The 20,410-nt window shown below is 51.3% G+C and overlaps 2 protein-coding genes across 5 annotated transcripts in view; both read left to right on the top strand.

The window, feature by feature from the left end:
* LOC123570344 (uncharacterized) overlaps positions 1–3,758 on the top strand; it is a 34,584-nt gene extending 30,826 nt beyond the window's left edge. For 2 of the 3 annotated variants that reach the window (XM_074026154.1, XM_045380713.3), the window contains one exon: positions 2,135–2,644. In XM_074026154.1, the coding sequence (XP_073882255.1) occupies positions 2,135–2,157 (23 nt within the window). In that variant the 3' untranslated portion in view covers positions 2,158–2,644. Of the gene's footprint in view, positions 1–2,134; positions 2,645–3,471 lie in introns of those variants that run through there. The other variant, XR_006694486.3, reaches the window with a different exon arrangement.
* An 8,724-nt stretch (positions 3,759–12,482) lies between these two features.
* DNAJB1 (DnaJ heat shock protein family (Hsp40) member B1) lies at positions 12,483–16,100 on the top strand. 2 transcript variants are annotated; one of them, XM_005588251.4, is made up of 3 exons: positions 12,483–12,739; positions 13,827–14,407; positions 14,706–16,100. In XM_005588251.4, the coding sequence occupies exons 1-3, from the start codon at positions 12,529–12,531 to the stop codon at positions 14,934–14,936; spliced, it is 1,023 nt and encodes a 340-aa protein (XP_005588308.1). In that variant the 5' UTR covers positions 12,483–12,528; the 3' UTR covers positions 14,937–16,100. The 2 variants fall into 2 exon arrangements, with proteins under 2 accessions (XP_005588308.1, XP_045236641.1); XM_045380706.3 differs by having other exon boundaries at positions 12,483–13,256.
* The last annotated feature ends 4,310 nt before the right edge of the window (positions 16,101–20,410 follow it).

Below are 20,410 nucleotides of genomic sequence, written 5' to 3'. Positions count from 1 at the left end.
CCCCGTCGGCCAATCAGGGCACGAGGCGCCCACCTTCGCCCCTTCTCCTTGGGGACGGTCCGAACCAAGACTAGGGCTAGCACCAGGGATTGACCAATCAGCTTGCGAGAGCCACCGAAGGGGGCGTAGCGCCTGTAGGAGGGGCTAAAGAGAAGGGGCTTGACCATCCGCCAATCCAAAGGAGGCCTCTGCGCCGCGCGTCCCTTTGCCACGCCCCCTGATGGCGTCGCTGTGGAAACCAAGGTAAGCGACCGTTAGGCCAGACGGGGGGGCGGGGCAAGAAGTTGAGTGACAGGCAAGGCAGCATCCACATGACAGGCGGCGCCGACGGGGTAAATTCTGAGGTGGGAGGCTCCCGGGGTACAGCGGGAACAGCAGGAGAGGGCTAGGGACTGGGGTCGCGGGCTGCGGAGTCTGGATGGCGATGCCACTACGGGAGGAGACTCTTGAGTGGAAGGGAAGGAAGGGGGAAATGGGGTGGCGAAAAGCTCCCCATTTGGGAACCCCCAACCTGCAACCTTGAGCCCCAGCCCCATTCTGGGGGTGGCTTCACTGCCGTTTTTAATGAAAGCCCCCGCCCCACTTTGTTTTTTTGTTTTGTTTTGTTTTTGAAACACTTTCATTCTGTCCCCCAAGCTGGAGGGCAGTGGCACAATGACGGCTGACCGCAACCTCTGCCTCCTAGGTTCAAGCGATTGTCATGCCTCAGCCTCCCGAGTAGCTGAGATTACAGGCGCCCGCCACCACGCCCGGCTAATTTTTGTATTTTTTTAGTAGAGAGGGGTTTCACCATGTTGGCCATGCTGGTCTTGAACTCCTGACCTCAGGTGATCCTCCCGCCTCAGCCTCCCAAAGTGCTGGGATTACAGGGGTGAGCCACCGCGGCCGGCTCCCTCCTCACTTTGCTCCGTCCTATGGACAGGGGAACTACATTTGTCTCTGCTTGACTTGGTCCAGAATGCTGTCTAGTGGCTCCACGGGGCCACTGAGCCCTTGAAATGGGGCTGGTCTAGGCCAGGCACGGTGGCTCACGCCTGTAATCCCAGCACCTTGGGAGGACAAGGGGGGCATATCACCAGGTGAGGAGTTGGAGACCAGCATGACCAATATGGTGAAACCCCGTCTCTACTGAAAATACAAAAATTGGCCGGGCGCGGTGTCTCAAGCCTGTAATCCCAGCACTTTGGGAGGCCGAGGAGGGCGGACCACAAAGTCAGGGGATCAAGACCATCCTGGCTAACACGGTGAAACCCCGTCTCTACTATAAATACAAAAAATTAGCCGGGTGTGGTGGCGGGCGCCTGTAGTCCCAGCTACTTGGGAGGCTGAGGAAGGAGAATGGCGTGAACCCAGGAGGCGGAGTTTGCAGTGAGCTGAGATCCGGCCACTGCACTCCAGCCTGGGCAACAAAGTGAGACTCCGTCTCAAAAAAAAAGAAAACATTAGCCATGGTGGTGCACACCTGTAGTCTCAGCTGATCGGGAGCCTGAGGCAGAAGAATCTCTTGAACTTGGGAGGCAGAGGTTGCAGTAGGCCAAGATCTCGTCACTACACTCCAGCCTGGGTGAAAGAGCAAGACTCTGTCTCAAAAAGAAAGAGAGAAAAAGGAAGTGAGGGAGGGAGGGAGGGAGGGAGGGAGGGAGGGAGGAAGGAAGGAAGGAAGGAAGGAAGGAAGGAAGGAAGGAAGGAAGGAAGGAAGGAAGGAAGGAAGGAGAAATGGGACTGGTCCAAATTGCAATGTGCTTGTAAATGAAAAACACATAAATTCCTGGCCAGGCACGGTGGCTCATGCCTGTAATCCCAGCACTTTGGGAGGCTGAGACAGGCGGATCACTTGAGGTCAGGAGTTCAAGACCAGCCTGGACAACGTGATGAAACCCCTCTCTACTAAAAATACAAAAATTAGCCAGGCGTAATGGCGGGCGCCTGAAATCCCAGCTACTAGGGAGGTTGAGGCAGGAGAATCGCTTGAACCTGGGAGGTGGATGTTGCAGTGAGCCAAGATCATATCATTGCACTCCAGCCAGGGCAACAGAGCGAGACTCCATCTCAAAAAAAAAAAAAGACTGACAGGCAAAGGAACAAGCAGTACCTGGCACACTTCTTTACCTCCTCTCCTTACTGTTGTTTCCAGATCCTGCCCCTGAGCTTTCATGAGCTGTTGAACCATCTGGAATTCACAGGCCTGTCATGAGAGACACGATGAGAAGTCCTTAAAGGTAGATCGCTGATTCACAGGGGAGCAGGCGGAGCCAAGGGTGAGTCAGTGCTTGGAACTCAGTCATCCAGATTCGGCTCTGGAAACTTCTGAAGCTGTAGCCTTTGGGGATCCCTGACTGCGAGTACAGGAAGCCAAAGCTATGTGGTCTTTAGGAAACTCATTATCTTTTTCACTGGCACTATTTGGGAAAAACAGATTAAAACATGAAGGTGTTTTGTATGTGTGCTTTCAAAAGCAAGGATCTGGCCAGACGCAGTGGCTCACGCCTGTAATCCCAACATTTTGGGAGGCCGAGGCAGGCAGATCACCTGAGGTCAAGAGTTTGAGACCAGTTTGGCCAACGTGGCGAAACCCTGTCTCTACTAAAAACACAAAAATTAGCTGGGTGTAGTGGCAGGCACCTGTAATTCCAGCTACTCAAGAGGCTGAGGCAGGAGAATCGCTTGAACCCAGGAGATGGAGGTTGCAGTGAGCAGAGATCACGCCACTGCACTCCAGCCTGGGTGACAAGAGTGAAACTCTGTCTCAAAAAAAAAAAAAAAAAAAAAAAAAAGCAAAGATCTTTTTCTGGTGGCAGTTTTGAGTTTTGAGGCCCTCGGTGTCATGACAGGCCCCACTCCCTACCCTTCTGGGGTGCTGGGGGAGAGTATTTGCTTTCAGGACACAAGTTAATTTTTTGGTAGAGATGGGATCTCATTATGTTGCCCAGGCTGCCCTGGCCTCAAGTGACCCTCCCTACTCAGCCTCCCAAAGCACTGGGATTACAGGCATGAGCCATCCCACTTGGCCTGAGACCACAAGTTAAAATCCTATCGGATTGAGTTACCTGAGGTACTTGATTATGAGGGGCCGTGGGGATAGGGTTGAACCCCTAAGACCCAGCCACGTGTTGCTCCTTCACCAGTTACACAAATTTTCAACTTATTTAATGTGATCGGAAGAGGTGACTCGTCTGTCTCTGGGTTGCAGCCAGATAGGGCATGACAGTGTACGAGTAGGTGTCATTTTGAAGAGATTCTATACATATTCCCATAAACTGAGAACATTTTGGAAATTCCCTTTTGAGACTGCTTTTCTGAGCCCCACACTTACTCAATAGGCGCCAAATCATCCTCGTGCACCTACTATGCTGTGTGTCAACCGGAACATACAAAGAATTTCCACCCCCTCCTCACCCATAAGAAGCTGGCAGAAAGGCAGGATCCAGCCTCCAAAGTAGAATTCCTCTTTGTTTTTGAGGGGTATTGCAGGCTCGAGGAACCCCTTGTTTGCCCATCTGGCTTCCGGTAACCAGGCTGTCAGCAGAAATGAAATCCACCCTTGGAATGAAGACTGGCCACTTTGTTCAAGCCACTGAGGACACTGTACTGTGACCCACTGACGGTGCCTGTCTATAGGGAAAGCTAGATCCTGCTGGTGTCTTCACAGTCCCAGCAGTGGCTGATTCACAAAGGTGACCGGTAGATCTCGTGGGTGCTTGCTGAGCTGATTGTAACTAGCTCCTTTATTAAAGTAATTTCCAAGGGAGAAACTGCAAGAGATGGCCAAAGCTGTGGCAGCTTCCAAGGATGAGCTTTTTTGGACCTCAGGTTTGGGGGAACCCCAGATCATTTGAATGCCAGAGATGTGATGTGTTTGGTGATGTCGTGTCTCACAAGCTCCTTTTGTATTTCCCATGGGCAAGTCAGGTCGGATCTTCACTTTTTCCAGAACCTGGCTTGGCTGGTTTGGCATGTGTGTGAATGAGCTGGCTCGCCAGTGTGTGAGGGGATGTGAAGCTGGGACTAGACAAGCCAGGGCTGGTTAGCAAGTTTCTGCTGTGTCAGGAATCCCAGAAAGAAGTTTCCCAAGCCCTCTCTTGTCTTGCCTGGGTTGTTTGGTTTTTCTCCTTCTTCGTTTTTTTTTCACTGAAGTGTAATTGACATGCAGTAAAATTCACCCGTTTTAGTGTACAGCTCTGAACACATACAGTCATGCAACCACCACTACAATCAAGATATAGAACATTTACATCAACCCAAAAAATTCTCCAAACTACTCCATTTGTTGCAGGTCCCAGCCCCTGGCAAGCATTCATCTGCTTTTTGTCCTGATACTTTTGCCTTTTCCAGAAGGTTGAGTGAAATGGAATCATGCAGCCTTTTGAGCCTGGCTTCTTTCACCCACATAATGGATATGAGGTTCATCTGTAATGTTGCTTTTTTGTATCTGTAGCTCATTCTTTTTTATGGCTGAATAGTATTCCATTGTGTGGATGGATCACGTTTGATTATCCATTCATCCATTGAAGGACAGTTAGGGTTTAACTGCTGTTAGTAATAACTAATAAAGGCTCAGCAAACATTTGCTCATGATTTTTTTTTTTTTTTTTTTTTTTTTTTGAGACAGAGTCTTGCTGTGTCACCCAGGCTAAAGTGTAGTGGGACAATCTCAGCTCACTGCAACCTCCGCCTCCTGGGTTCAAGTGATTCTCCTGCCTCAACCTCCCGAGTAGCTGGGATTACAGGTGCGCACCCCTACACCCAGCTAATATTTGTATTTTTAGTACAGACTGGGTTTCCCCATGTTGGTCAGGATGGTCTCAATCTCTTGACCTTGTTATCCTCCCGCCTCAGCCTCCCAAAGTGCTGGGATTACAGGCATGAGCCACTGCACACAGCCATGAATTTTTATATGTGAACAAAGGCTTTCCTTTCACATGGGTATCCCACTAGGAGTGGGATTGCTGGCTCATATGGCTATAGTGCTTTTGAAGGCCTTTTTTTTTTTTTTTTTGAGAAGGAGTCTTACTCTGTCGCCCAGGCTAGAGTGCAGTGGCACCATCTCAGCTCACTGCAAACTCCACCTCCCAGGTTCAAGTGATTCTCCTGACTCAGCCTCCCAAATAGCTGGGATTACAGGCACACACCATCACGCCTGACTAATTTATGCATTTTTAGTAGAGATGGGGTTTCACCCTATTGGCCAGGCTGGTCTCGAACTCCTGACTTCAAGTGATTCACCTGCCTCGGCCTCCCAAAGTGCGAGGTTACAGGCATGAGCCACCGCGCCCGGCCTGGATTTTTATTTATTTTTGAGATAGGGTCTCACTGTCTCTCAGGCTAGTGTGCAGTGGCACACCCGTAGCTCACTGCAGCTTGGCATTCCTGAGCTCAAGTGATCCTCCCACCTCAGCCTCCCAAGTAGCTGGCATGTGCCACCATGCCCAGCTGATTTCTTTTTTATTCTTTTTAGATATGGGATCTCGCTATGTGGACCAGGCTGATCTGGAACTCCTGGGCTCAAGTGATCCTCCTGCCTTGGCCTCCAAAAGTGCTGGGATTACAGGTGTGAGCCACCGCACCTGGCCTGAAGGTCTTTTTTTCAACAGGTGAAGAGCTGAAGACAGGACTAATGCAATTTTCTTAAAATTAAGGCTTTGTGGGCCCCAAGCAGTGGCTCACACCTGTAATCCCAGCACTTTGGGAGGCTGAGGCGGGTGGATCATGAGGTCAGGAGATTGAGACCATCCTAGATAACACCGTGAAACCCCATCTCTACTAAAAATACAAAAAAATTAAACTGGCATGGTGGCGGGCGCCTGTAGTCCCAGCTACTCGGGAGGCTGAGGTGGGAGAATGGCGTGAACCTGGGAGGGGGAGCTTGCAGTGAGCCGAGATTGCCCCACTGCACTCCAGTCTGGGTGACAAAGCGAGACTCCATCTCAAAATAAATAAATAAATAAGGCTTTACGATCATCTGAGTCACATTATACACAAGCTGAGTGTCTACTGTAAGCACTCAGTATGCTAAACACTTCAGCATTTTACTCACTGAGTGACCCTAGGGAAGTCACATGACCTCTCACAATCTCCATCTCCCCACCTGTCAAATGGGTGTAATGATAGCCCAACCTCATAGGGCTGTTGTGACAATTATAGGAGTTAATATTCATTAAATCCTTGGAACAGGTTTGGCCATGTCAGCGTTAGATGTTATCACAGGCCAGGCACTGTGGCTTATGCCTGTAATCCCAACACTTGGGGAGGCCAAGGCCAGGAGATCACTTGAACTCAGGTGTTTGAGACCAACCTGAGCAACAAGGCAAAACCCCATCTCTACCAAAACTATAATACAAAAAATTAGCCAGGCATGATGGCAGGCACCTGTGATCCCAGCTACTCAGGGAGACTGGGGAGGGAGGATCATTTGAACCCGGGAGGTGGAGGCTGCAGTGAGCGAAGATTGTGCCACTGTGCTCCAGCATGGGTGACAGTGTGAGACCCCATCTAAAAAAAAAAAAAAAAAAAAAAAAAAAAAAGCAAGGCCGGGTGTAGGGCTCACTCCTGTAATCCCAGTACTTTGGGAGGCCAAGACGGGTAGACCATGAGATCAGGAGTTTGAGACCAGCCTGGCCAACATGGTGAAACCCCTGTCTCTACTAAAAATACAAAAAGTGGTGGTGCACGCATGTAATCCCAGCTACTCAGGGAGGTTGAGGCAGGAGAATTGCTTGAAACTGGAAGGTGGAGGTTGCAGTGAACTGACATCACACCAGTGCACTCCAGCCTGGGCAACAGAGTGAGACTCCATCTCAAAAAAAAAAAAAAAAAGAAGTGGCCGGGTGCAGTGGCTCACGCCTGTAATCCCAGCACTTTGGGAGGCCAAGGCTGGTAGATCATGAGGTCAGGAGTTCAAGACCAGCCTGGCCAACATGGTGAAACTCCATCTCTACTAAAAATACAAAAATTAGCCAGGTGTGGTGGCGGCCGCCTATAATCCCAGCTACTCGGGAGGCTGAGGCAGAGAATCGCTTGAACACGGGAGGTGTAAGTTGCAGTGAGCCGAGATCGCACCACTACATTCCAGCCTGGGTGACAGAGTGAGTGAGACTCCATCTCAAAAATAAAAATAAAAAAGATGTTATTATCATGTTCCTTTCCTGGCTCCTCTCAGTTTCATCCACATAGCAACATCAGCAGGGTAAAATCTACTCTTTTTTTTTTTTTTTTTTTGAGACAGAGTCTCACTATGTTGCCCAGGCTGGAGTACAGTGGTGCGATCTTGGCTCACTGCAACCTCCACCTCCCAGGTTCAAGCCATTCTCATGCCTCAGTCTCCTGAGTAGATGGGACTACGGGCACATGCCACCACTTTCACCACCAGCTAATTTTTGTGTTTTTAGTAGAGACAGGGTTTCACCATGTTGCACAGGCTGGTCTCAAACTTCTGACCTCAAGTGATCCACCTGCCTCAGCCTCCCAAAGTGCTGTGATTATAGGCGTGAGTCACCATGCCCAGCCTAATCTACTCTTATCTCCAATTTATGGAGGACAGACCTAATGCTCCCAAAGATCAAGCAGGTTGTAGAAGATCACACAGGTAGGGAATAAGTAAACAGTTGGTCCAGGATTTGAACTAAAGCAACTGTCCTCAGATTCACTTGCGTAGTTCCTATATCAGTCAGGATTTTACCAAAGAAACAGAGCCAGAGCCAGTAGGGGGGAGGGAGGGAGAGGGAGAGGGAGAGGGGGAGGGAGAGAGAGAGAGAGAGAGAGAGAGAGAGAGAGAGTGTGTGTGTGTGTGTGTGTGTGTGCGTGCGCAGAGATTTATTTCAAGGAATTGGCCTGCATGCTTGTGGGGGTGGCTAGACAATGCCAAAATCTGCTGGGTGGGATAGCAGGCCGTAAACTTAGGCAGGAGCTGATGCTTTTTCTGCTGAGAAACCTCAGTGTTTGCTTTTAAGGCCTTTCAGTGTTGGAAGGCCTTTCAGCGTTGGCTTTTTTTTTTTCTTCTTCGAGACGGAGTCTTGCTCTGTCACCCAGGCTGGAGTGCAGTGGCCAGATCTCGGCTCACCGCAAACTCTGCCTCCTGGGTTCAAGTAATTCTCCTGCCTCGGCCTCCCGAGAAGCTGGGATTACAGGCGCCTGCCACCACGCTCAGCTAATTTTTGTATTTTTAGTAGAGACGGGGTTTCACCATCTTGGCCAGGCTGGTCTCGAACTCCAGACCTCGTGATCTGCCTGCCTCAGCCTTGCAAAGTGCTAGGATTACAGGCGTGAGCCACCACACCCGGCCTTAGTGTTGGCTTTTAAAGCCTCTAGACTGATTGGATGAGGCCTACTTACATCCTTACATCCTTGAGGGTCATGTCCTGCTTTTAAAGGCAAGCAACTGTAGACATGTTCACCTAGATTAGTGTTTAGTTGAATAACTAGGTTCTAGAGCTTAGCCACGCTGACACAACAAACAACTATCACAGCTTCTCCAAGAGCCCAATATCTGCTGAAGTTTACGCAGAGGCCATTTTTTCAGTAATTTGAAGTTCTCAGTGAGTGTTCAGGTCACAGTACCATGTCTATTAGGAGAGAGTTACTGGGTTTGTTTGTTTGTTGTTTAATTTCCTGGCTCCTAGAACTGACTTAAAAAAAAATTAAAACTTCCCAAACTGGCCAGGCATGGTGGCTCACGCCTATAATCCCAGCACCTTGGGAGATCAAGGTGGGTTGATCACCTGAGGTCAGGAGTTCAAGACTAGCCCGGCCAACATGGTGAAACCCCATCTCTACTAAAAATACAAAAATTACCCAGGCGTGGTCGCAAGCACCTGTAATCCCAGCTACTTGGGAGGCTGAGGCAGGAGAATCACTTGAACCAGGAGGTGGAGGTTGCAGTGAGCCAAATTTGTGCCACTGCACTCCAGCCTGGGCGACAAGAGTGAAACTCCGTCTCAAACAAACAAAACTTCTTGAACATGACCCAGGCTTAGTCAAGGAGGGGAGAGTTCCCAGCCCTAACATTGACCCCAAGCACAAAAACATCCTTTGCGCAGTGTTTTTGGCAAAATGTTGCCCTCCAGTGTGGCAAAAAACTTTATTTTTATTTTTATTTTTTGAGACTCTCACTCTGTCACCCAGTCTGGAGTGCAGTGGCGCAATCTTGGCTCACTGCAACCTCTGCCTCCTGGGTTGAAGCGATTCTCCTGCCTCAGCTTCCAGCGTAGCTGGGATTACAGGCGTCTGCCACCACGCCTGGCTAATTTTTGTATTTTTAGTAGAGACAGGGTTTCACCATGTTGGACAGGCTGGTCTCGAACTCCTGACCTCAGGTAATCCACCCGCCTCGGCCTCCCAAAGTGCTAGGATTACAGGCGTGAACCAGCGCACCTGGCCTATGGTAAGAAACTTTAGAACAACCAGAAAGGTCCACCCGGAGCCATGTTAAGGCCTTTGGAGGCTGCTGCATTTGTAATTCTAAATTAAATTTACATTATAAAATAATAGCTTGTCAGTATAAAGTCACAAGCTCTGGGTTTTTCCCCATAATGCTCCTGACAGTTATTTAAGTTTTTTATGGGGAGGCTCAGGGTCTCACTGTCACCCAGGCTGGAGTGCAAGTGGCACAATCATAGCTGACTACAGCCTCAAATTCCTGGGCTCAAGCGATCCTTCTGCCTTGGCCCACTGAGTAGCTGGGACTACAGGCTCACATCATTGCACCCAGCTAATTTTTTTTATTTTTAATTTTTTTGTATAGATAGGGTTTCACTATGTTGCCCAGGCTGGAACTCCTGGCCTCAAGCGATCCTCCTGCCTCAGCCTTCCAGAATTCTGGGATGACAGGCATGAGCCACTGGGCCCAGCCTAGTAACTTTTTACAAAATATCAAGTTCTCTCTCCTCATAATTGCTTCAGGACCCCTGCTCAAGTATGGTTCTCGATGTCTAGGGAATTTCAGCCCCATCCTCCCAGGTTGCCCAGTTGTAGTCCAGAGTTCTTGCTGATGCAGTTACCTCGGAGGTCAGTGAGTGGGCAGAGAGAACCAGATCCGCCTGCTGGATGCTCTTGATAGTTATTTATGTAACTCTCAGCCATGATGCTCCTGATAGGTATTTATTTAACTTTTTTATGGGGAGGCTCAGGGTCTCACTGTCACCCAGGCTGGAGTGCAAGTGGCACAATCATAGCTGACTGCAGCCTCAAATTCCTGGGCTCGAGCGATCCTCCCGCCTCGGGAGGCAGGAGGATGGTCTTCTTGCTCAGGAGTCCCTGTCTGTCCAGGGGCAGCTGTCACTGGAAGCTTCTAGCTGTGATACTGCCAGGAATGGGGTGATGGCTGAAGGGCCCACCACTAAGAAAATGGTTAGTCACCCCTTTGACAATGCTTCCTTTGTGCCATGCCTGTTCTGAGCACTTTGCAAATGTTGACTCATGTAAACTTCAAAGCCCTCATGATGTGGGCACAACTGCTATCCTCGTTCCTCATTGTGCTGATGAGGAAGCTGAGGCCAGCAATGGCTAAGTAACTAACCCAAGGTTACCCAGCCGGGAAGTGCTGGAGCCGGGAATAAGCCCGGCTATCTGGTTCTAGAGTCAGTGTTACATGGCTCTGACCTCCCAGGCAGTTCTTCCAGGAACCTCCCTCACTTCCCAGGGCCCTTCCTAGGTGGAACCCCTTTCTGAGCCTCCTTTTCCCATCAGCCCTGTCCTTGACCGAGGCACGCCAGACTTTCAGAGCCAAACGCGATCATGTTGCCTACAATTGAGGAAACAGAGGCCTTGAAAGGTGTGTGACACACCTATGTCCCCCCCAAATCATAAAGGTAGTTGGGGGAGAAAAAGAAGCACGTGTGTAAGAACGGGGAATATTGGCCGGGTGCGGTGGCTCAAGCCTGTAATCCCAGCACTTTGGGAGGCCGAGATGGGCGGATCACGAGGTCAGGAGATCGAGACCATCCTGGCTAACACGGTGAAACCCCGTCTCTACTAAGAAATACAAAAAATAGCCGGGCGAGGTGGCAGCGCCTGTAGTCCCAGCTACTCGGGAGGCTGAGGCCGGAGAATGGCGTGAACCCGGGAGGCGGAGCTTGCAGTGAGCTGAGATCCGGCCACTGCACTCCAGCCTGGGCTACAGAGCGAGACTCCGTCTCAAAAAAAAAAAAAAAAAAAAAAAAAGAACGGGGAATATTTATGAGGTTCTCACTGCATTCCAGGCACTGGAGACCCAATGCAGACAGGACCTGGCCCCTGCTCAGGTGGCGATCTCAGACTGGGAGGGAGGACACATTGAAAGCCAAGAAACAAAATAAATTTCTAATTTAGCAGCAAGTGCTCTTGAAAGGGCAGTAAAGTGAAAAAGGCGGGACTGAGAGGACCTCGGGAGGTGAGCTTTCGCCCAGATCCTCACCTCGCTTTAGGAAGGGAGAACAGAGGCAGTCTTCTGTCCCAACATCCTTCTCCCCACAGTTGGGAAAATAGCGCTGGTGGATTCTTTGTTTGTTCATTTTGTTTTATTTTACTTATTTATTTATTTTATTTTGAGACGGAGTCTCGCTCTGTCGCCCAAGCTGGAGTGCAGTGCCCCGATCTCGGCCCACTGCAACCTCCGCCTCCCCGATTCAAGCTATTCTCAGGCCTCAGCCTCCTGAGTAGCTGGGATTACAGGTGCGTGCCACCACGCCCGGGTAATTTTTGTATTTTTAGCAGAGACGGGATTTCACCATGTTGGCTAGGCTGGTCTCGAACTCCTGACCTCAAGTGATCCGCCCACTTCGGCCTCCCAAAATGCTGGGATTACAGGCGTGAGCCCCCGCGCCCGGCCTGTTTGTTTATTTTAAAAAGAAACGGAGTCTGCTTATGTTGCCTAGGCTGGTCTCAAACTCCTAGGCCCGAGAGATTCTCCTGTCTTGGCCTCAGGAAGTGATGGAAATTACAGTCGTGAGGCTCCGTGTCAGGTTCTCTTATTGCCATATTGTAGAAAGAAAGAGACCCCTGGGTTAAGCAGACGCGGGTTAGGTTGTTCGTCCGGCGTCACCCGGCGGAGGCCCACCGCAGGTCCCGCGAGACAAGGGCTGGAAGGTTTATCACCTCCTGGGGAAAAGACAGGCTAGTCCCAGGCCCCACCCCTTCCCGGAACATCACCTTCGCGACGGCTCCTGACCCACTGACCCAGGCGGAGGGCGGGACGCAGGGTCGCTGGGGCGGTGCAGAGTGTGAAAGAAGCTCGCGATTGGCTCGTCCCGGAAGGTGGGCGGGGCCTCCTCCGACCTGTGCGCGCGCCGCCGGGAGGCGTTGTCGAGGGCGGAGCGGGAGGGGGCGTGGCCCCGCGCCGGCGGCCGTTGACGGCAAAGCGCCGCCCCGGATGTCGCGTGTCACGGAAAGGGTGGCGGCGATTGGCCGGCGCCGCGGGCGGGGGGGCGGGGCGGAAGGTTCTGGAGGGGGCTGGCGGGCTCTGGAAGCTTCCGCCGGACGGGTATATAGAGTCCGGGACCGGGCGGCGGCGTAGCCGGGGGACGGCGACAGCGGGTCGGCGGGCCGCAGCGGGGGGCCATGGGCAAAGACTACTATCAGACGCTGGGCCTGGCCCGCGGCGCGTCGGATGAGGAGATCAAGCGGGCCTACCGCCGCCAGGCGCTGCGCTACCACCCGGACAAGAACAAGGAGCCCGGCGCCGAGGAGAAGTTCAAGGAGATCGCCGAGGCCTACGACGTGCTCAGCGACCCGCGCAAGCGCGAGATCTTCGACCGCTACGGAGAGGAAGGTGTGTGCGCGCGGCCAGGGGCGCGGTCCCGCCGTTTGACAGGGAAACCGAGGCATACCGGCCCCTCTCGGCGGCCCCCCGGGAAGGACGCCCCGGGCCCGGGGGCCGAGCTGCCCCGCCCTCCGGCCGCTCGGGCCTCCGCCCTTGGATTGGCGGCCGTGCGGTGCGGGGAGGAGCCTTGGCCCAGCCGCTCGCCCAGAAGCTTCTAGCATGTCTAGGGCTGCCCCTCCCCGGGCGCCTCTTCCCGCGGCCCCGAGCAGCCCCGGGGTGCGGTGCAGGGGGGTGGGGGAGCCGGGGGTGACGACGGGAACGGCACGGCGGAGCCTGCTGCGGACCCGAGCTCACCTGGGCTTAGCCGCCGGGGTCCGCAGGGCGGCGCCTGCGGCTCAGCTGCGGGGCGCGGGGCTGTAAATGCAGGCGCCGATCCCGCTCGCGGGCCTTGGGGCTGGGCTGGGATGATTTCCGGGAAGTGATGACCTGGTCCCGGCCGAGCACGCAGGAGGCAGCGGCCGCCTAGGTGCGGAGAGCTGGGCCGCCTGGGGGTTTGGGGGGACGGAGAGTGGGGCTTTTTGTCCCTGTGCCCCTTGATGACTCAGGCTGGCTTCTGGGCTTGATCTGGGACTGACTTATTATGCAAGGATGGTGGCAGTGAATGCTAGTGTGAGGGTTTAAAAACTCTACATCTTTTTTTTTTCCTTATTTTCACTTTTCGTACACATCAGTAGTCCTAAAATGTTGAAAGTAAATACCGAAAGCCGACCCTGGACCGTGTGTGTTTAGCCATCCCTTGGTGACATTGCCAGGAGGATGGGTCAGTCCAGGAGTGGCAGGGCCCAGGTGGCACCTGTAGGTGGACACCTAACCGCATGAGTCCTTTTCCATTGTCAGGCTATGCGGAAGTACTTGGGGGGGGGGGCAGCTCTGCTGCTGCAGTGAGGGGTAGAAGCTTGGGGTTCTTCCTTGCTCTCCCCTGGCAGGCTAAAAAAAGTTCCTCCCCCATGGCCTCCAAGCTTTTTTCCCCCGTAAGGGAAGCTCGAGAGGGAGTCTGCTGTTCAGCCATCTGACTGCTTCTAATTCTGCTTTTCAGGCCTAAAGGGCAGTGGCCCCAGTGGCGGTAGCGGCAGTGGTGCCAATGGTACCTCTTTCAGCTACACGTTCCATGGAGACCCTCATGCCATGTTTGCTGAGTTCTTCGGTGGCAGAAATCCCTTTGACACCTTTTTTGGGCAGCGGAACGGGGAGGAAGGCATGGACATTGATGACCCGTTCTCTGGCTTCCCTATGGGCATGGGTGGCTTCACCAACGTGAACTTTGGCCGCTCCCGCCCTTCCCAAGAGCCCACCCGAAAGAAGCAAGATCCCCCAGTCACCCACGACCTTCGAGTCTCCCTTGAAGAGATCTACAGCGGTTGTACCAAGAAGATGAAAATCTCCCACAAGCGGCTAAACCCCGACGGAAAGAGCATTCGAAACGAAGACAAAATCTTGACCATCGAAGTGAAGAAGGGGTGGAAAGAAGGGACCAAAATCACCTTCCCCAAGGAAGGAGACCAGACCTCCAACAACATTCCAGCTGATATCGTCTTTGTTTTAAAGGACAAGCCACACAATATCTTTAAGAGAGATGGCTCTGATGTGATTTATCCTGCCAGGATCAGCCTCCGGGAGGTAAGGTGCCAGGTGGGGCGGTGTCTGCAGAGCGCGATGGCTGCTCTTTGAAGCAGTTTATTTAGGTTTTGCTGAACACGCATTGGGTGTGTGGCGCTTGCCAGGCTTGGGGCACCACAGTGAACAGGACTGATCAGGGTGCTGTTCTGGAGCTTTCATGGTGGAGACATGTCGATTTGGGGGCCAGGTGTTGGCTGCAGAGGCCTGATGAGTCTTACTCTATGCCAGATGGTCTCCGGGCAAGAGCTGAGCCTCTTGAGCCAGCTTCCATCTAATGCTTATCCCTTTGCTTTTCAAGGCTCTGTGTGGCTGCACAGTGAACGTCCCCACTCTGGACGGCAGGACCATACCCGTCGTATTCAAAGATGTCATCAGGCCTGGCATGCGCCGAAAAGTTCCTGGAGAAGGCCTCCCCCTCCCCAAAACGCCCGAGAAACGTGGGGACCTCATTATTGAATTTGAAGTGATCTTCCCCGAAAGGATTCCCCAGACATCAAGAACCGTACTTGAGCAGGTCCTTCCAATATAGCTGCCAGAGCTCCGACTGACCAGGGACCTTTCCAGAGCTCAAGGATTTCTGGACCTTTCTACCAATTGTGGACCATGGGAGGGCCCAGGGAGGACTTTCATACTGCTGAATGTTTTCCAGAGCATATATTACAATCTTTCAAAGTCGTACACTAGACTAAAGTGGTTTTTCGAGCGATAGGGCATCAGGTGGTGGGAACAGCAGGAAAAGGCATTCCAGTCTGCCCCACTGGGTCCGGCAGCCCTCCCGGGATGGGCCCACATCCTCCTCCTCCAGTCCCTGTCCAGGGGTAGAGGCAGACCAGCAGCTGGACTTGATCCCTCTGTGTCCCTTTGCTTTTGACTGGTAGATAATGTCGACCTGCTGTCTTGGTTCCCAGACCCTGTACACTCCTCTGTTTTCTGTTGTGTGATCAGTTCGTGGTTTATTCTGTATTTGTCTCCCATGTCTTGCTCTTCCCCTGGAGAATTCTGTCCTCTCTTTGGCCATCTCAAATTGAGAACCTAAACTATTCCTGCAGAACTGCCTGGCTGGCGCCCACAAGCAATACCTCTTGTTCCAGCAGGACCAAGGGAACCAGCCTCCAGCGAGTGACTCCAGCAAGCGCAGCCACCTCTGCCTTGAGTGTCCGGGAGCCTGGCCCCAGCAAGGGCCCTCCTGACCTCTGGCTCTAGTGAAGCTGAATGTCCTCACTTTGTGGGTCACATTCTCCATTTCCGTAAGGCAATCTTGGCACACCTGGGGCTTACCAGTGGCCCAGGTAATTTTTTGTTTCATGGACTATGGACTCTTTCAAAGGGATCTGATCCTTTTGAATTTTGCACAGCCCTAGATATAATCCCTTTTGATAAAAGGGTCTTTGCTTCTGATTACAGGAGCACTGTGGAACGTCTGTAAATATGTTATTTTATAATTCCATGTATAGTTGGTGTACACTCAAATAAAACCTGTCCCCGGCAGCCACTGCTCTCTGTATAGGGCCATAATGAAATTCTGAAGAAATCTTGGGGAGGGAAGGGGAGTTGGAACAAATGTCTGTTCGCTGGAGGCCAGTCTGGTGCTCAGACCTTTAGACTCATTGTAAGTTGCCACTGCCAACATGAGACCAAAGTGTGTGACTTGTCAATGCAGCGCGACAGCATTAAAGACTGATGCTAAACCTCAGGGGAGCGGTCCTGCGACTCTGTTTGAGGGTTCTGCTGGTTTTGGGGGTGGATTGGGGACCTGGGCATCCCCCCAAATGCAGTCAAGGTGGGAGGGTGGGATGGGCGGGAGGCAAGTACCCTGCAAGGGAAAGGTAAGTCTCCTTTCCTGGGCCATAAGTGGGTTGGAGAACTTCCACCGAGACTCTGGGTCCAAGAAACCAGAGACCCAAGCACAGTGGCCTTGGGGATCGTTTTTTGGTGAAGGTTGCAGTCAAAGTAGAGGTGCGGGGAGGCAGGATCTGGCTCCTTATTCCCGTGCCTTTCTTCAGGGCCCCTGGCTTTTTCAGTGGACCTTGGCTCTGGGGTCAAGGGGCCAACCCAGGGTTTGGCCTATTAATTCCCTGTCACTCCTTTCCTGCTAGAATGGGCTGGGTGTCCTGAAGGCTGGCCAAACCAGAGCTCAAGGCCTAGAGAAGATATTTCCTGCCTTGGCTTTATTTGCAGGCCACTGAAGCTGCTTTTACTTTGTAACTTTTTTTAAATAACTGGTTTAATTATAAGGTAAGTAGTTACTCAGGCTTAAAACAAGGTATTGCTGCTTTGATACAAAGTGTTCTAAAGTGGAAACACTGTATATAGACCAGGAGCAAGTGGCTCAGGCCTGTAATCCCAGCACTTTGGGAGGCCAAGGTGGGCAGATGACTCGAGCTCAGGAGTTTGAGACCAGCCTGGGCAACATTGTGAAACCCCATCTCTACAAAAAATGTAAAAATTCAGCTGGGGGTGGCAGCGTACACCTGTAGGCCCAGCTATTTATGGGACTGAGGCAGGAGGATCACTTGAGCCCAAGAGGTGGAGGCAGCAGTGAGCTGTGTTCGTGCCACTGCACTCCAACCTGGGTGACAAAGTGAGATCCTGTCTCAAAACTAAAACACAATATCCAAAAGTCAAACTGGGCCAGGTACAGTGGCTCACACCTGTAATCCCAGTACTTTGGGAGGCCAAGACGGGCAGATCACCTGAGGTCAGGAGTTTCAGACCGGCCTGGCCAACATGGTGAAACCCCGTCTCTATTAAAAATACGAAAAAAGTAGCCAGGTGTGGTGGCACGTGCCTGTAGTACCAGCTACTCAGGAGGCTGAGGCAGGGGAATCACTTGAACCTGGGAAGCAGAGGTTGCAGCGAGCGAAGATCCCACCACTGCACTCCAGCCTGGGTGACGGAGCAAGGCTGTTTCTCAAAGACAAAAGTGTCAAGCTAAGAGTTGCTTTCCCTTCCCACTGAAACAGTTTAAGCGCTGAAAACAGTCTAGGGGCAGCCCTGCCAGTCCAGGAGAACTTTCTGTGATGACTAGAATGTTCTATATACCATTTATTTCAACATCTTATAAATTCAATAAGAACAGAATCAGTTCCTCAGTCCTGCCACACTTCAGTTGCTCAGCAGCCACACATGTATGTGGTCAGTGGTAACTGTTGGACAGACTCAAGTCTAGAGGGCTTTTCCCCAAAGACATTGCAGGGGTGACTTTGAAGAGCAGCCACATTAAGCCAGGAGGCACCACCCCAGTCAGGAGGTGACCGTGGAATATCAGAGCTAAGATATGTTTACCAAGGTATCCCAGGCACCAAGGTCACATTGCGGAACTGACCTGACCTCATTGGTGACACAAATCCCAGGGCTGCCATCCCCACCCCCAAGTCTCCATTGTACATCAGGTCCCTGTGAACTGCATACTGAAGTGTCACAAACACAAAAGTGCACGAAGCCTTAAGGTATGGAACTTCACAAAATACACGGCCCAGCAACCTACCGGGTAGCAGTGTGAGGAGTGGGGCAGTGGGATTTTGAGGGCAAAATCTTAGTGGTAATAGGACCCAAAGACTTCTTGCACATGCATTTTTTTGCTCAAAAGCCACTACTTGGCTTATCTTGGTCAGATATCTGGTGCACCCACATGCAAACTTTTCCCAAAGTCTTGGGCTTTTTTTTTCAGATAGAGTCTCACTGTATCACCCAAGCTGGAGTGCAGTGGTGCGATCTTGGCTCACTGCACCCTTCACCACCCAGGTTCAAGCGATACTCAGCCTTCCGAGTAGTTGAGATAACAGGCGTGTGCCACCATACCCGGCTAATTTTTGTATTCTTAGTATAGAGATGGGGTTTCACCATGTTGGCCAGGCTGGCCTCAAACTCCTGACCTCAAGTGATCGGCACCCCCTCAGCCTCACAAAGTGCTGGGATTACAGGCGTGAGCCACCATGCTCAGCCTTTTGTTTTTTTTTTTCTTTTTAAGACAGGATTTCACTCTGTTGCCCAGGCCGGAATGCAGTGGTAGGATCATAGCTCATTGCAGCCTCAAACTCCTGGGCTCAAGCAATCCTGCCTCTCAACCTCTTGAGTAGCTAGGACTACAAGCGCTCCACACCACACCCAGCCAATTTTTCTAATTTTTGTAGAGATGATTTGTTGATATGTTGATATCTTGGTAACTTCTTTTTTTTGGGGGGGGGGGTGAGGGGAACAGAGTCTCCCTCTGTCACCCAGGCTGGAGTGCAGTGGTGCAATCTTGGCTCACTACAACCTCCCCCTCCCAGGTTCAAGTGATTCTCTTGTCTCAGCCTCCTGAGTAGCTGAGACTACAAGCATGTGCCATCACGCCCAGCTAATTTTTGTATTTTTACTAGAGACGGGATTTCACCATGTTGGCCGGGATGGTCTCAATCTCTTGACCTCGTGATCTGCCTGCTTTGGCCTCCCAAAATGCTGGGATTACAGGCGTGAGCTGCTGCAACCTTCCTTTTTTTTTTTTTTTTTTTTCTGAGACAGAGTCTTGCTCTGTTGCCCAGGCTGGAGTGCAGTGGCATGATCTCAGCTCACTGCAACCTCCGCCTCCTGGGTTCAAGCAATTCTCCTGCCTCAGCCTCCCAAGTAGCTGGGATTACAGGTGTATGCCACCATACCTGGTTAATTTTTGTATTTTTAGTAGAGACGAGGTTTCACCATGTTGGCCAGGCTGGTCTTGAACTCCCGACCTCAAGTGATCCACCCGCCTCGGCCTCCCAAAGTGCTAGGATGACAGGTGTGAACCCGGACTGGCCAATATCTTGGTATCTGGATATATTGCTCTGGCCTCAAGTGATTCTCCCACTTTGGCCTTCCAAAGCTCTGGGATTACAGACTCAGCCTTGGATTTTCCTTGAATGGATTTATTTTCCTTTTCCATGCTGCCTCTCTGATCAGGTCTCAGAGTTCCTTCCATGACAGTACATGTGCAATTGACTCATTCTTTGACCCATCTGCATTACAATCCATTATACCAGCAGTGTTTTATTTTTATATAATCATAGGACAGCACCCAATAGGTCCATCTGGCCTATGGTGAAAAGCTAAGTCCTCCTATCCCTCCCCTGGCCCTGAAGTTCCCCATCCTACTGCACCACAATAGACAAAGCATTGGTATCACAGATTTTTTTTTTTTTTTTTTTTCCTTTTCTAATTTTTGAAAGAGTCTGGCTCTGTCACCAAGGCTGGAGTGCAGTGGCACAATCTCGGCTCACTTCAACCTCTGCCTCCCAGGTTCAAGCGACCCTCCTGCCTCAGCTTCCTTAGTAGCTGGGATTACAGGCGCGTACCACCACACCTGGCTAATTTTTGTATTTTTAGCGGAGACGGGGTTTCATCATGTTGACCCAGGCTAGTCTCAAACTCCTGACCTCAAGTGATCCGCCCACCTCAGCCTCCCAAAGTGCTGGGATGACAGGCGTGAGTCACTGCACCCGGCCTTTTTTTCCTTTAAAAAAAAAAAAAAATGTTGTGCTTCCTCCAAGAGATGAGTCTGTGCTTACATAAGCAAAACACAATTTCTAAATCTTCAGTTTTATTTTTTGACTGTGTAATCACAATACAACACTGGAAAGGATACAGAGAGTGAAAGTCCTCCCTGCCATCCGATCCCACACCCCCAAACCGGGTACAAATGTCCCCAGTCTCGCCTGCGCCTTTCCTGAGATGCTGCTGCAGGGAATACATTTTTCTTTTTGTTAACACAAGGAGTACATACTGTACATTCTGCTTTTTTGTTTTTTTTTTCCTCGCACAAGATGCTGTGAACATAAAGAGCTTCCTCATTCCTGTTCTATTCTACACCTTTATTCTGGCAGGCCCACCCAGATGGGCGTGAAGACCTAAGTTAGTGTTTGGCAACCCCTGACTCCTCTCACATAGTTCTTGCTTCCAGATTTGAGTCCTAGTTCGATCACTTTCTTTTATTTTTGTTTTTTTTTTCTTTTCTTTTCTTTTTTAAATTTTATTTATTTATTTATTTAT

Source organism: Macaca fascicularis, chromosome 19 (assembly GCF_037993035.2).
Source record: "Macaca fascicularis isolate 582-1 chromosome 19, T2T-MFA8v1.1".
In the NCBI taxonomy this organism is placed as follows: Eukaryota; Metazoa; Chordata; class Mammalia; order Primates; family Cercopithecidae; genus Macaca; species Macaca fascicularis.
The sequence above is the reverse complement of the archived record's forward strand: the minus strand, read 5'-3'. Positions and strand labels throughout refer to the sequence as shown.